This window comes from Vidua chalybeata, unplaced genomic scaffold, assembly GCF_026979565.1.
Source record: "Vidua chalybeata isolate OUT-0048 unplaced genomic scaffold, bVidCha1 merged haplotype scaffold_325_ctg1, whole genome shotgun sequence".
Taxonomy (NCBI): Eukaryota; Metazoa; Chordata; class Aves; order Passeriformes; family Viduidae; genus Vidua; species Vidua chalybeata.
In genome coordinates, this window is record NW_026530402.1 from 435 (window position 1) to 16,069 (window position 15,635).

The window sequence follows — 15,635 nt, forward strand, 5'->3', positions numbered from 1 at the left end:
TCTAAAAAAAATCAGAAAAAATCGGAAAAATCAGAAAAAATTAGAAAAAAAATTGGAAAAAAATCAGAAAAAAATCAGAAAAAATGGAAAAAAACCCACCAAAAAATCGGAAAAAAATTGGAAAAAAATCAGAAAAAGATCCGGAAAAAAATCAGAAAAAAATCGGAAAAAATCAGAAAAAAATCAGAAAAAAATCGGAAAAAACCCAGAAAAAATTCCCATAAAATCCCTAAAAGAGCCCCGGTGCAATCCCTTGGAAAGCTGCCCCAGCTGTGGCAGGGATCCCCACTGGGGGGCGCTCTGGCTGACCTGGGCGTTGGTGGCGCGCAGGTCGGCGCCGCTGCGGATCAGCAGCTGCGCCACGGCGAAGCGGCCCGAGGCCAGCGCGTCGTGCAGCGGCGTGATCCCCTCGCAGCCCGGCCCGCCCGGATCGTCCCGCGCCGCGCCGCGCTCCAGCAGCAGCCGCACGATCTCTGGGAAAGGGAACGGATTAAAGCTGGGCCTAACCCTGATCCTGATCCTCATCCTGATCCCATTCCTGATCCCATTCCTGATCCCATTCCTGATCCCATTGCTGATCCCATTGCTGACCCCGCTCCAGCAGCAGCCGCACGATCTCTGCGGAACGGGAACGGCTTAAAGCTGGGCCTAACCCTGAGCCTAAACCTGATCCTGATCCCCATCCTGATCCCATTCCTGATCCCATTCCTGATCCCATTGCTGATCCCATTCCTGATCCCATTCCTGATCCCAATTCCACTCCTGATCCCATTCCCATTCCTGATCCCATTGCAGACCGCGCTCCAGCAGCAGCCGCACGATCTCTGCGGAACGGGAACGGATTAAAGCTGGGCCTAACCCTGATCCTGATCCTCATCCTGATCCCATTCCTGATCCCATTCCTGATCCCATTCCTGATCCCATTGCTGATCCCATTGCTGATCCCATTGCTGACCCCGCTCCAGCAGCAGCCGCACGATCTCTGCGGAACGGGAACGGATTAAAGCTGGGCCTAACCCTGATCCTGATCCTCATCCTGATCCCCATCCTGATCCCATTCCTGATCCCATTCCTGATCCCATTCCTGATCCCATTCCTGATCCCAGTCCCATTCCTGATCCTGATCCCATTGCTGATCCCATTGCTGACCGCGCTCCAGCAGCAGCCGCACGATCTCTGCAAAACGGGAAGTGATTAAAGCTGAGCCTAACCCTGATCCTGATCCTCATCCTGATCCCAATCCCATTCCTGACTCCAATCCTGATCCCATTCCTGATCCCATTCCTGATCCCAGTCCCATTCCTGATCCTGATCCCATTGCTGATCCCATTGCAGACCGCGCTCCAGCAGCAGCCGCACAATCTCTGCAAAACGGGAACAGCTTAAAGCTGAGCCTAACCCTGATCCTGATCCTCATCCTGATCCCAATCCCATTCCTGACTCCAATCCTGATCCCATTCCTGATCCCATTCCTGATCCCAGTCCCATTCCTGATCCTGATCCCATTGCTGATCCCATTGCTGACCGCGCTCCAGCAGCAGCCGCACGATCTCTGCAAAACGGGAAGTGATTAAAGCTGAGCCTAACCCTGATCCTGATCCTCATCCTGATCCCGATCCCATTCCTGACTCCAATCCTGATCCCATTGCTGATCCCATTCCTGATCCCAGTCCCATTCCTGATCCTGATCCCATTGCTGATCCCATTCCTGATCCCAGTCCCATTCCTGATCCTGATCCCATTGCTGATCCCATTGCAGACCGCGCTCCAGCAGCAGCCGCACGATCTCTGCAAAACGGGAACAGCTTAAAGCTGAGCCTAACCCTGAGCCTGATCCTCATCCTGATCCCGATCCCATTCCTGACTCCAATCCTGATCCCATTGCTGATCCCATTGCTGATCCCATTCCTGATCCCAGTCCTGATCCCATTGCTGACCCCACTCCAGCAGCAGCCGCACGATCTCTGGGAAACAGGGAAGTGATTAAAGCTGGGCCTAACCCTGAGCCTAAACCTGATCCCCATCCTGATCCCATTCCTGATCCCAATTCCACTCCTGATCCCATTCCCATTCCTGATCCCATTGCTGACCCCGCTCCAGCAGCAGCCGCACGATCTCTGCCAAAGGGAACGGCTTAAAGCTGAGCCTAACCCTGATCCTGATCCTGATCCCAATCCCATTTCTGATCCCATTGCTGATCCCATTCCCATTACTGATCCTCATCCTGATCCTCATCCTGATCCCAATCCCATTCCTGATCCTGATCCCATTCCTGATCCCAATCCTGATTCCATTGCTGATCCCGCTCCAGCAGCAGCCGCACGATCTCTGGGAAAGGGAATTGATTAAAGGTGAGCCTAAAATCCTCATTCTGATCCTCATCCTGATCCCATTCCTGATCCCATTCCTGATCCCATTCTTGACCCCGCTCCAGCAGCAGCCGCACGATCTCTGGGAAAGGGAACAGCTTAAAGCTGGGCCTAAAGCTGAGCCTAACCCTGATCCCCATCCTAATCCTGATCCCAATCCTGATCCCCATCCCGATCCCCATCCTGATCCCATTCCTGATCCCAATTCCATTCCTGATCCCATTGCTGACCCCGCTCCAGCAGCAGCCGCACGATCTCTGCCAAAGGGAACGGATTAAAGCTGGGCCTAACCCTGATCCTGATCCTGATCCCAATCCCATTTCTGATCCCATTGCTGATCCCATTCCCATTACTGATCCTCATCCTGATCCTCATCCTGATCCCAATCCCATTCCTGATCCTGATCCCATTCCTGATCCCAATCCTGATTCCATTGCTGATCCCGCTCCAGCAGCAGCCGCACGATCTCTGGGAAACGGGAATTGATTAAAGGTGAGCCTAAAATCCTCATCCTGATCCCATTCCCATTCCTGATCCCATTCCTGATCCCATTGCTGACCCCGCTCCAGCAGCAGCCGCACGATCTCTGGGAAAGGGAACAGCTTAAAGCTGGGCCTAAAGCTGAGCCTAACCCTGATCCCCATCCTAATCCTGATCCCAATCCTGATCCCCATCCCGATCCCCATCCTGATCCCATTCCTGATCCCAATTCCATTCCTGATCCCATTGCTGACCCTGCTCCAGCAGCAGCCGCACGATCTCTGGGAAACAGGGAAGTGATTAAAGCTGGGCCTAACCCTGAGCCTAAACCTGATCCCCATCCTGATCCCATTCCTGATCCCAATTCCACTCCTGATCCCAATTCCATTCCTGATCCCAGTCCTGACCCCGCTCCAGCAGCAGCCGCACGATCTCTGGGAAACAGGGAAGTGATTAAAGGTGAGCCTAAAGCTGAGCCTAACCCTGATCCTGATCCTCATCCTGATCCCGATCCCATTCCCATTGCTGACCCCGCTCCAGCAGCAGCCGCACGATCTCTGGGAAAGGGAACGGCTTAAAGCTGGGCCTAACCCTGAGCCTAAACCTGATCCTGATCCCAATCCTGATCCCATTCCTGATCCCAGTCCTGATCCCAGTCCTGATCCCATTCCTGACCCCGCTCCAGCAGCAGCCGCACGATCTCTGGGAAACGGGGAAGTGATTAAAGCTGGGCCTAACCCTGAGCCTAAACCTGATCCCCATCCTGATCCCATTCCTGATCCCAATTCCACTCCTGATCCCATTCCCATTCCTGATCTCATTGCTGACCCCGCTCCAGCAGCAGCCGCACGATCTCTGCCAAAGGGAACGGCTTAAAGCTGAGCCTAACCCTGATCCTGATCCTGATCCCGATCCCATTCCTGATCCCATTGCTGATCCCATTCCCATTACTGATCCTCATCCTGATCCTCATCCTGATCCCAATCCCATTCCTGATCCTGATCCCATTCCTGATCCCAATCCTGATTCCATTGCTGATCCCGCTCCAGCAGCAGCCGCACGATCTCTGGGAAAGGGAATTGATTAAAGGTGAGCCTAAAATCCTCATTCTGATCCTCATCCTGATCCCATTCCCATTCCTGATCCCATTCCTGATCCCATTGCTGACCCCGCTCCAGCAGCAGCCGCACGATCTCTGGGAAAGGGAACAGCTTAAAGCTGGGCCTAAAGCTGAGCCTAACCCTGATCCCCATCCTAATCCTGATCCCAATCCTGATCCCCATCCCGATCCCCATCCTGATCCCATTCCTGATCCCAATTCCATTCCTGATCCCATTGCCGACCCCGCTCCAGCAGCAGCTGCACGATCTCTGGGAAACAGGGAAGTGATTAAAGCTGGGCCTAACCCTGAGCCTAAACCTGATCCCCATCCTGATCCCATTCCTGATCCCAATTCCACTCCTGATCCCATTGCTGACCCCGCTCCAGCAGCAGCCGCACGATCTCTGGGAAAGGGAACGGCTTAAAGCTGAGCCTAACCCTGAGCCTAACCCTGATCCCATTCCTGATCCCCATCCTGATCCTGATCCCATTCCTGATCCCATTGCTGATCCCATTGCTGACCCCGCTCCAGCAGCAGCCGCACGATCTCTGGGAAAGGGAATTGATTAAAGCTGAGCCTAAATCTGATCCCCATCCTGATCCTGATCCCCATCCTGATCCCATTCCTGATCCTGATCCCATTGCTGACCCCGCTCCAGCAGCAGCCGCACGATCTCTGCGAAACGGGAACGGATTAAAGCTGAGCCTAACCCTGATCCTGATCCTGATCCCGATCCCATTCCTGATCCCATTGCTGATCCCATTGCTGACCCCGCTCCAGCAGCAGCCGCACAATCTCTGCGGAACGGGGAAGTGATTAAAGCTGGGCCTAAAATCCACATCCTGATCCTCATCCTGATCCCGATCCCATTCCTGACTCCAATCCTGATCCCATTGCTGATCCCATTCCTGATCCCAGTCCCATTCCTGATCCTGATCCCATTGCTGATCCCATTCCTGATCCCAGTCCCATTCCTGATCCTGATCCCATTGCTGATCCCATTGCAGACCGCGCTCCAGCAGCAGCCGCACGATCTCTGCAAAACGGGAACAGCTTAAAGCTGAGCCTAACCCTGAGCCTGATCCTCATCCTGATCCCGATCCCATTCCTGACTCCAATCCTGATCCCATTGCTGATCCCATTGCTGATCCCATTGCTGATCCCATTCCTGATCCCAGTCCTGATCCCATTGCTGACCCCACTCCAGCAGCAGCCGCACGATCTCTGGGAAACAGGGAAGTGATTAAAGCTGGGCCTAACCCTGAGCCTAAACCTGATCCCCATCCTGATCCCATTCCTGATCCCAATTCCACTCCTGATCCCAATTCCATTCCTGATCCCAGTCCTGACCCCGCTCCAGCAGCAGCCGCACGATCTCTGGGAAACAGGGAAGTGATTAAAGGTGAGCCTAAAGCTGAGCCTAACCCTGATCCTGATCCTCATCCTGATCCCGATCCCATTCCCATTGCTGACCCCGCTCCAGCAGCAGCCGCACGATCTCTGGGAAAGGGAACGGCTTAAAGCTGGGCCTAACCCTGAGCCTAAACCTGATCCTGATCCCAATCCTGATCCCATTCCTGATTCCATTCCCATTCCTGACCCCAATCCCGATCCCATTCTTGACCCCGCTCCAGCAGCAGCCACACGATCTCTGGGAAATGGGGAACAGCTTAAAGCTGAGCCTAACCCTGAGCCTAACCCTGATCCCAATCCTGATCCCAATCCTGATCCTGATCCAATTCCCGGCCCCAATTCCCAGGATTTTCTCAGGATTTTTCCCCTCCAGTTTTTGGGATTCTCCCCCAAATTTTTTGGGATTTTTCCTCCCCCATTTTGGGATTTTTCCTCCCCCAATTTTGGGGTTTTCCTTCCAATTTTGGGGATTTTCCTCTCCAGTTTTTGGGATTCTCCCCCAAATTTTTGGGATTTTTCCTCCCCCATTTTGGGATTTTCCCTCCTCAATTTTTGGGATTTTTCCTCCCCAATTTTTGGGGTTTTTCTTCCAATTTCTGGGACTTTCCTCCCCAGTTTTTGGGATTCTCCCCCAAATTTTTGGGGATTTTTCCTCCCCCATTTTAGGATTTCTCCTTCCCAATTTTTGGGATTTTTCTTCCCCCATTTTGGGATTTTTCCTCCCCAATTTTTAGGATTCCCCCCACATTTTTTTGGGACTTTTACTCCCCAGTTTTTGGGATTTTTCCTCCCCCAATTTTGGGGTTTTCCTTCCAATTTTTGGGATTTTCCTCCCCAATTTTTGGGATTCTCCCCCAAATTTTTTGGGATTTTTCCTCCCCCATTTTGGGATTTTCCTCCCTAATTTTTGGGATTTTTCCTTCCCAATTTTGGGGTTTTTGCTTCCAATCTTTGGGATTTTCCTCCCCAATTTTTGGGATTCTCCCCCAATTTTTTTTTTATTTTTCCTCCCCCATTTTGGGATTTTCCTCCTTAATTTTTGGGATTTTTCCTCCCCAGTTCTGGGGTTTTTGCTTCCAATTTTTGGGATTTTCCTCCCCAATTTTTAGGATTCTCCCACAGATTTTTGGGATTTTTCCTCCCCCATTTTGGGGTTTTTGCTTCCAATTTTTGGGATTTTCCTCCCCAGTTTTTAGGATTCTCCCCCAATTTTTTTTTTATTTTTCCTCCCCCATTTTGGGATTTTCCTCCTTAATTTTTGGGATTTTTCCTCCCCAGTTCTGGGGTTTTTGCTTCCAATTTTTGGGATTTTCCTCCCCAATTTTTAGGATTCTCCCACAGATTTTTGGGATTTTTCCTCCCCCATTTTGGGGTTTTTGCTTCCAATTTTTGGGATTTTCCTCCCCAGTTTTTAGGATTCTCCCCCAAATTTTTTGGGATTTTTCCTCCCCCATTTTGGGATTTTCCTCCCTAATTTTCGGGATTTTTCCTCCCCAGTTTTGGGGTTTTCGCTTCCAATTTTTGGGATTTTCCTCCCCAATTTTTAGGATTCTCCCGCAGATTTTTGGGGATTTTTCCTCCCCAGTTTTTGGGATTCTCCCTCAAATTTTCCAGGCTTTTTTTCCTCCCCAATTTTGGGGATTTTTCCTCCTCAATTTTCGGGATTTTTTCCTCCCCAATTTTGGGGATTTTCCCTCCTCAATTTTCGGGATTTTTCCTCCCCAATTTTGGGGATTTTCCCTCCTCAATTTTCGGGATTTTTTCCTCCCCAATTTTGGGGATTTTTCCTCCCCAATTTTGGGGATTTTCCCTCCTCAATTTTCGGGATTTTTCCTCCCCAATTTTGGGGATTTTTCCTCCTCAATTTTGGGGATTTTTCCTCCTCAATTTTCGGGATTTTTTCCTCCCCAATTTTGGGGATTTTTTCCTCCCCAATTTTGGGGATTTTCCCTCCTAAATTTTCGGGATTTTTTCCTCCCCAATTTTGGGGATTTTTCCTCCTCAATTTTCGGGATTTTTTTCCTCCCCAATTTTGGGGATTTTTCCTCCTCAATTTTTGGGATTTTTTCCTCCCCAATTTTGGGGATTTTTTCCTCCCCAATTTTGGGGATTTTTTCCTCCCCAATTTTGGGGATTTTTTCCTCCCCAATTTTGGGGATTTTCCCTCCTAAATTTTCGGGATTTTTTCCTCCCCAATTTTGGGGATTTTTCCTCCTCAATTTTCGGGATTTTTTTCCTCCCCAATTTTGGGGATTTTCCCTCCTCAATTTTCGGGATTTTTTCCTCCCCAATTTTGGGGATTTTTCCTCCTCAATTTTCGGGATTTTTTCCTCCCCAATTTTGGGGATTTTTTCCTCCCCAATTTTGGGGATTTTCCCTCCTAAATTTTCAGGATTTTTTCCTCCCCAATTTTGGGGATTTTTCCTCCTCAATTTTCGGGATTTTTTTCCTCCCCAATTTTGGGGATTTTCCCTCCTCAATTTTCGGGATTTTTTCCTCCCCAATTTTGGGGATTTTTCCTCCTCAATTTTCGGGATTTTTTCCTCCCCAATTTTGGGGATTTTTTTCCTCCCCAATTTTGGGGATTTTTTCCTCCCCAATTTTGGGGATTTTCCCTCCTCAATTTTCGGGATTTTTTTCCTCCCCAATTTGGGGGGATTTTTCCTCCCCACATTTTTTAGGATTCTCCCCAAACTCACCGATTTCCCCTCTATTTTTTTTAGGGAATTCCCCCCAGTTTTTTGCACTCCCCAATTTTTCAGGAACCCCCCTAAAACCCCTAAAAAACCCCCCAAAAACCCCAAATTTGGGGGAATTTCCCTCACCCAGGTGCCCGTGGTTGGCGGCCTCGTGCAGGGGGGTCCAGCCGCAATAATCCCGAGGATTCACGGGGTGACCCTAAAAAAAAATGGGATTTTTGATGGAATTTTGATGGAATTTTGGGGAATTTTGGGGAATTTGGGGATTTTTGGGGTGGCCCTCACCTGGTCCAGGTAGAGCCGGACCCTTTTGGGGTCGCCCTCGATGCAGGCGCGGTGCAGGGGGGTCTCGCCCCGCTCGTTCCGCCGGTTCCACTGCTGGAATTTGGGGAATTTTTGGGGGGATTTGCCCCAATTTTTGGGATTTTCCCCCAGTTTTTTTTTAATTTCCCTCAATTTTTGGGATTTTACCCACAATTTTTGGGATTTTCCCTCAATTTTTGGGATTTTTCCCTCAATTTTTGGGATTTTACCCACAATTTTTTGGGATTTCCCCCCCAATTTTCTGGGACTTTTCCCCTCAATTTTTGGGATTTTCCCTCAAATTTTGGGGGATTTGCCCCAATTTTTGGGATTTTCCCCCAGGTTTTTTTTTAATTTCCCTCAATTTTTGGGATTTTACCCACAATTTTTTGGGATTTCCCCCCCAATTTTCTGGGACTTTTCCCTCAATTTTTGGGATTTTCCCCTCTCTTTTTGGGATTTTACTCACAATTTTCAGGGATTTGCCCTGAATTTTTGAGATTTCACCTCAATTTTTGGGTTTTCCTTCAATTTTTGGGGATTTCCCCCCAATTTTTTGGGATGTTTCCATCTATTTTTGGGATTTTAAGCCATTTTTTTGGGGATTTCTCCCTAATTTTTATGGATTTTTCCCCCAGTTTTGGGGATTTCTCCCCAACTTTTATGGATTTTTTCCCCAATTTTTGGAATTTTCCCCCAGTCTTTTTTTAATTTCCCTCAATTTTTGGGATTTTACCCACAATTTTTGGGATTTCTCCTCAATTTTTGGGATTTTTCCCTCAATTTTTGGGATTTTATCCACAATTTTTTGGATTTTTCTTCAATTTCCTGGGATTTTCCCCCTCTGTTTTTGGGATTTTTCCCTCGATTTTTGGGGATTTTTCCTTCAATTTTTGAGATTTCTCCCCAATTTTTGGGGTCTTCCTTCAAATTTTTGGGGTTTTCCTTCAAATTTTGGGGGATTTTCCCCCCGTTTTTTTTTTAATTTCCCTCAATTTTTGGGATTTTACCCACAATTTTTGGATTTTTCCCTCAATTTTTGGGATTTTCCCCTCTGTTTTTGGGATTTTACTCACAATTTTCAGGGATTTGCCCTGAATTTTTGAGATTTCACCTCAATTTTTAGGGTTCTCCTTCAATTTTTGGGATTTCCCCCCAATTTTTTGGGGATTTCTCCTCAATTTTTATGGATTTTCAACCATTTTTTGGGATTTTTCCCTCAATTTTTGGGATTTTTTCCTCAATTTTTGGGATTTTACCCACAATTTTTTGGGATTTTTCCCTCTATTTTTTGGATTTTACTCACAATTTTTGGGATTTTCCCCCCAGTTTTTGGGATTTCCCCCCAATTTTCTGGGATTTTTCCCTCTAATTTTGGCATTTTACCCCGATTTTTTGGGATTTTTCCAACCATTTTTTGGGATTTTACCCACATTTTTTTTGGATTTTCCTTCATTTTCCTGGGATTTTTCCCTCAATTTTTGGGCTTTCTCCTCAATTTTTGGGATTTTCCCTCAAATTTTGGGGGATTTGCCCCAATTTTTGGGATTTTCCCCCAGGTTTTTTTTAATTTCCCTCAATTTTTGGGATTTTACCCACAATTTTTTGGGATTTCCCCCCCAATTTTCTGGGACTTTTCCCTCAATTTTTGGGATTTTCCCCTCTCTTTTTGGGATTTTACTCACAATTTTTGGGGATTTTCCCCAATTTTTGAGATTTCACCTCAATTTTTGGGTTTTCCTTCAATTTTTGGGATTTCCCCCCAATTTTTGGGGATTTCTCCTCAATTTTTAAGGATTTTCAACCATTTTTTGGGATTTTTCCCTCAATTTTTGGGATTTTTTCCTCAATTTTTGGGATTTTCCCCACAATTTTTGGGATTTTTCCCTCAATTTTTGGGATTTTCCCCTCTCTTTTTGGGATTTTACTCACAATTTTCAGGGATTTTCCCTGAATTTTTGAGATTTCACCTCAATTTTTGGGTTTTCCTTCAATTTTTGGGGATTTCCCCCCAATTTTTTGGGATGTTTCCATCTATTTTTGGGATTTTAAGCCATTTTTTTGGGGATTTCTCCCTAATTTTTATGGATTTTTCCGCCAGTTGTGGGGATTTCTCCCCAACTTTTATGGATTTTTCCCCAATTTTTGGAATTTTCCCCCAGTTTTTTTTTAATTTCCCTCAATTTTTGGGATTTTACCCACAATTTTTTTGGATTTTTCTTCAATTTCCTGGGATTTTGCCCCTCTGTTTTTGGGATTTTTCCCTCGATTTTTTGGGGATTTTTCCTTCAATTTTTGAGATTTCTCCCCAATTTTTGGGGTTTTCCTTCAAATTTTGGGGGATTTTCCCCCCGTTTTTTTTTTTAATTTCCCTCAATTTTTTGGATTTTACCCACAATTTTTGGGATTTCTCCTCAATTTTTTGGGATTTTCCCCTCTGTTTTTGGGATTTTTCCTACAATTTTTTTGGGATTTTCCCCTCAATTTCTGGGCATTTTTCCCTCAATTTTTGGGATTTTCCCTCAATTTTTGGGATTTTTCCCTCAATTTTTGGGCTTTCTCCTCAATTTTTGGGATTTCCCCCCAATTTTCTGGGATTTTTCCCACAATTTTTGGGATTTTTCCCTCAATTTTTGGGATTTTACCCACAATTTTTTGGGATTTTTCCCTCTATTTTTTGGATTTTTCCCACAATTTTTGGGATTTTCCCCTCAATTTTTGGGATTCTCACCCAATTTTTGGGGATTTTCCCCTCTATTTTTGGGATTTTTCCCTCAATTATTGGGAATTTTCCCCACAATTTTTTGGGATTTTCCCTCAATTTTTGAGATTTCTCCTCGATTTTTGGGATTTTCCCTCAAATTATTGGGGATTTTTCCCTCAATTTTTGGGGTTTTCCCTCAAATTATTGGGGATTTCCCTCCCAAATTTTTGGGATTTTCCCCCTTTTTTTTTGGATTTTCCCTCAACTTTTGGGCTTTTTCCCACAATTTTTGGGATTTTCCCTCTATTTTTGGGATTTTCCACAATTTTTGGGATTTTCCCCCAGTTTTTTTTTAATTTCCCTCAATTTTGGGGGATTTTCCCTCAATTTTTTTTTGGATTTTCCACTAATTTTTGGGATTTCTCCTCAATTTTTGGGATTTTAACCACTTGTTTTTTTATTTTCCTTCAATTTCCTGGGATTTTCCCCTCTATTTTTGGGATTTTAACCCAATTTTTTGGGGATTTCTCCTCAATTTTTATGGATTTTCCCCCAATTTTTGGCATTTCTCCTCAATTTTTGGGATTTTTCCCTCAATTTTTGTGATTTTCCATCAATTTTTGGGATTTTTCGCCCAATTTTTGGGGATTTCCCCCCAATTTTTTTGATTTTCCTTCTATTTTTGGCATTTCCCCCTAATTTCCTGGGATTTTCCCTCAATTTTTTGGGTTTTTCCCTCAATTTTTTGGGATTTTTCCTTCCATTTTTGGGATTTCCCCCTAATTTTCTGGGATTTCCCCCAATTTTTTGGGATTTTCCTCAATGTTTTTGAATTTTCCCTCAATTTTTTGGGATTTCTCATCAATTTTTTGGGATCTTCCCCCAATTTTTTTGGCGTTTCCCTCCAATTTTTTTTTCCATTTTCTCCCTTTTCTTTGGGATTTTCCCTCTATTTTTTGGGAATTCCCCCCCCCCATTTTTTGGGATCTCTCCACAATTTTTTTTTTTTTATTTTACCCCATTTTTGGAGATTTTCACCTTTTTTTTTTTATTTTCTTCCATTTTTTTGGGTATTCCCCCAATTTTTTGGGCTCTTCCTTCAATTTTTTTAGGAATTCCTCCAGTTTTGGGGATTTTCCCTTTTTTTTGGGATCTTCCCCCCAATTTTTTGGGGGATTTTCACCCCAAATTTTGGGTGTTTTTGCCAAATTTTTAGAGATTTTCCCCTTTTTTTTTTTTTAACTTTTTCCTCCAATTTTTAAGGATCTTCCCCCTAAATTTTTTGGATTTTACCCCTTTTTTTTTTTTTTTATTTCAGGGGGATTTGGGAGATTTTGGGGGGTTTTAAAGGGAATTTGGGGGAATTTGGGAGATTTAGGGGAAAATTAATGGGATTTGGGGGATTTTGGGAGGATTGAGGGAGGAATTTGGGGTTTTCAGGGAGATTTTGGGGAATTTTTGGGTTTTTAGAGGGGATTTTGGGAGGATTTTTGGGCATTTGGGGCAAATTAAGGGAGGAAATTGGGGGATTTGGGGAGAATTTGGGGGAATTTTTGGGAAAATTTGGGATTTTGAGTGAAATTTTGGGAGTTTTTTTTTGGAATTTTGGGGGTTTAATGGGGATTTGGGGAGAATTTGGGGGAATTTTTGGGAAAATTTGGGATTTTGAGTGAAATTTTGGGAGTTTTTTTGAGGCGTTTTGGGGAAATTTGAGATTTTTGGGAGGTTTTGGGGTTTTAATGAGGATTTGGGGGGAGTTTGGGGGGATTTTTGGGAATTTGGGGCACATTTAGGGGGGAATTGGGGATTTTGGGGAGGTTTTTGGGGGAAATTCGGGATTTTGAGAGAAATTTAAGGAATTTTTGGGGGATTTTGGGGGAAATTTATGGGATTTTGGGCAGGTTGGGGGATTTTAAAGGGAATTTGGGGCTGTTGGAGGGGGATTTTGGGGGAATTTGGGAGATTTAGGGGAATTTTGGGGGAAAATTAATGTGATTTTGGGGATTTTGGGAGGATTTTGGGAGGAATTTGGGGTTTTCAGGGAGATTTTGGGAGATTTTTTTGGAATTTTGGGGGTTTAATGGGGATTTGGGGAGAATTTGGGGGAATTTTGGGAAAATTTGGGATTGTGAGTGAAATTTTGGGAGTTTCTTTGAGGCGTTTTGGGGAAATTTTGGGGAAATTTGAGATTTTTGGGAGGTTTTGGGGTTTTAATGAGGATTTGGGGGGAATTTGGGGGGATTTTTGGGAATTTGGGGCACATTTAGGGGGGAATTGGGGATATTGGGGAGGTTTTTGGGGGAAATTCGGGATTTTGAGAGAAATTTAAGGAATTTTTGGGGGATTTGGGGGGAAATTTATGGGATTTTGGGCAGGTTGGGGGATTTTAAAGGGAATTTGGGGCTGTTGGAGGGGGATTTTGGGGGAAATTTGGGAGATTTAGGGGAATTTTGGGGGAAAATTAATGGGATTTGGGGGATTTTGGGAGGATTTAGGGAGGAATTTGGGGTTTTCAGGGAGATTTTGGGGAATTTTGGGGTTTTAATGGGGATTTTGGGAGGATTTTTGGGAATTTGGGGCACATTTAGGGAGAAAATTGGGGAATTTTGGGGAATATTGGGGGATTTTGGGGGAATTTTTGGGGGATTTTGGGGGAAATTTGGGATTTTAAGAGAAATTAAAGGAATTTTTGGGGATTTTGGGGGAAATTTATGGGATTTTGGGGGATTTTGGGAGGATTTAGGGAGGAATTTGGGGTTTTCAGGGAGATTTTGGGGAATTTTTGGGTTTTTAATGGGGATCTGGGGAGGATTTTTGAGATTTTTGGGAATTTGGGGCACATTTAGGGAGGAAATTGTGAAAACTTGGGGAATTCTGGGGGCATTTTTGGGGAAAATTTGGGATTTTGAGTGAAATTTTGGGAGTTTTTTTGAGGCATTTTAGGGAAATTTATGGGAAATTTGGGGTTTTAAGAGAAATTTAAGGAATTTTTGGGGGATTTGGGGGGAAATTTATGGGATTTTGGGGGGGTTGGGGGATTTTGGGGGGATTGAGGGGATTTTAAAGAGAATTTTGGGGGATTTGAAGGATTTAGGGGATTTTAGGAGGGAAATCAATGGGATTTTGGGAGGATTTTGGGGGAAATTTGGGGTTTTTGAGGGGATTTAAGGAGATTTTGGGGGGATTTTGGGAATTTTGGGGTGCCCCACCTTGTTGCTGCGGCGCCTCCCGGGGACACTTTTGGGGTACCCCTCGAGATCCTCGTCCTCATCCTCTGCAAAAATCCCAAAATTGCCCCAAAATCCCCTCAGGGTTGCCCAAAACAGCCCCAAAATCCCATAAATCCCAAAAATCCCCCCAATTTTCCCCAAAATCCCCCAAATTTTGCTAAATTTTCCCCTAAATTGCCTGAAATTCCCTCAAAATCCCCTGCAAAGCTCCCAATTAAAAAAAAAACAAAAAAAAAAACCAAAAAAGAAAAACTAAACTCTAAATTTCAGAGCAATTTTTAAAAAAAATCCTAAATTTTGGGGGTTTTTAATATTTAAATCCTCAAAAAAATCTGGAAAAAATGAAACAAAACAAACAAAACCCAAACAAACAACAACAACAAAAAAAAAAAAAAAAAAAAAAAACAAACCAAAATTATCTGGGGAAAAAAAAATCTGTAAAAATTAAAAAAAAAATCCCCCAAAATTAGGAAAAAAATCTCCCCAAAAATCAGGACAAAAAAAAAAAATCTACAAAAATCAGAAAAACGTCCGAAAAAAAATCCTGAAAAAAAATCCAGAAGCAACCTGAAAAAAAAAAAAAGCTGAAAAAATAAGAGAATTAAGAAAAAAAAATTTAAAAAAACCCAAAATTTAATTGCCCAAAAATTAGGAAAATAATCTAGAAAATAATTTTAAAAAAAGGATTTTTTTTAATCCCAAAAAAAAAAGAAGAAAAAAAATAGAAATTCAAAAATATTGAAAAGAATTCCAAAAAATGGCCCCAAAACCTCCCCAAATCCGCTCCAGCACCCCCAAATCCTCCCAATTTCCCCAAAATCAGCCCAAAATTTTACCTAAATCCCCCAAACTCCTCTGATTTCCCCAAAAATCCCAAAATTTTTCCCCTGAGTTCCCCCAAAATCTCCCCAAATCCCCCTAAAATTCCACAAAATCCCAAAAATCTCCCCCAAAATCCCCCAAAACCTTTTCAAATCTCCCCAAAATTCTCTTGGAAATCCCCAAAATTCTCTTTAATTCCCCCAAAATTCTCATTAAAACCCCCAAAATTCTCTTTAATTCCCCAAAATTCTCTTTAATTCCCCCAAAATTCCCTTCAAATCCCCAAAATTCTCTTTAATTCCCCAAAATTCTCTTTAATTCCCCAAAATTCTCTTTAAATCCCCCAAAATTCTCTTTAATTCCCCCCAAATTCTCTTTAATTTCCCAAAATTCTCTTTAATTCGCCCAAAATTCTCTTTAATTCCCCAAAATTCTCTTTTATTCCCCCAAAATTCCCTTTAAATCCCCAAAATTCTCTTTGAAATCCCCAAAATTCTCTTTGAAACCCCCAAA

General features: G+C 44.0%; 1 protein-coding gene across 1 annotated transcript; it reads right to left on the bottom strand.

Annotated features, from left to right (window-relative positions):
* Positions 1–205: 205 nt before the first annotated feature.
* Positions 206–14,488, bottom strand: LOC128783402 (tonsoku-like protein; the record flags this gene model as incomplete). Its single annotated transcript, XM_053934042.1, has 4 exons — positions 206–473; positions 8,190–8,262; positions 8,349–8,441; positions 14,280–14,488. Coding segments are annotated over 4 exons (643 nt in total), but the record flags the coding sequence as incomplete, so codon positions are not given.
* Positions 14,489–15,635: the final 1,147 nt, after the last annotated feature.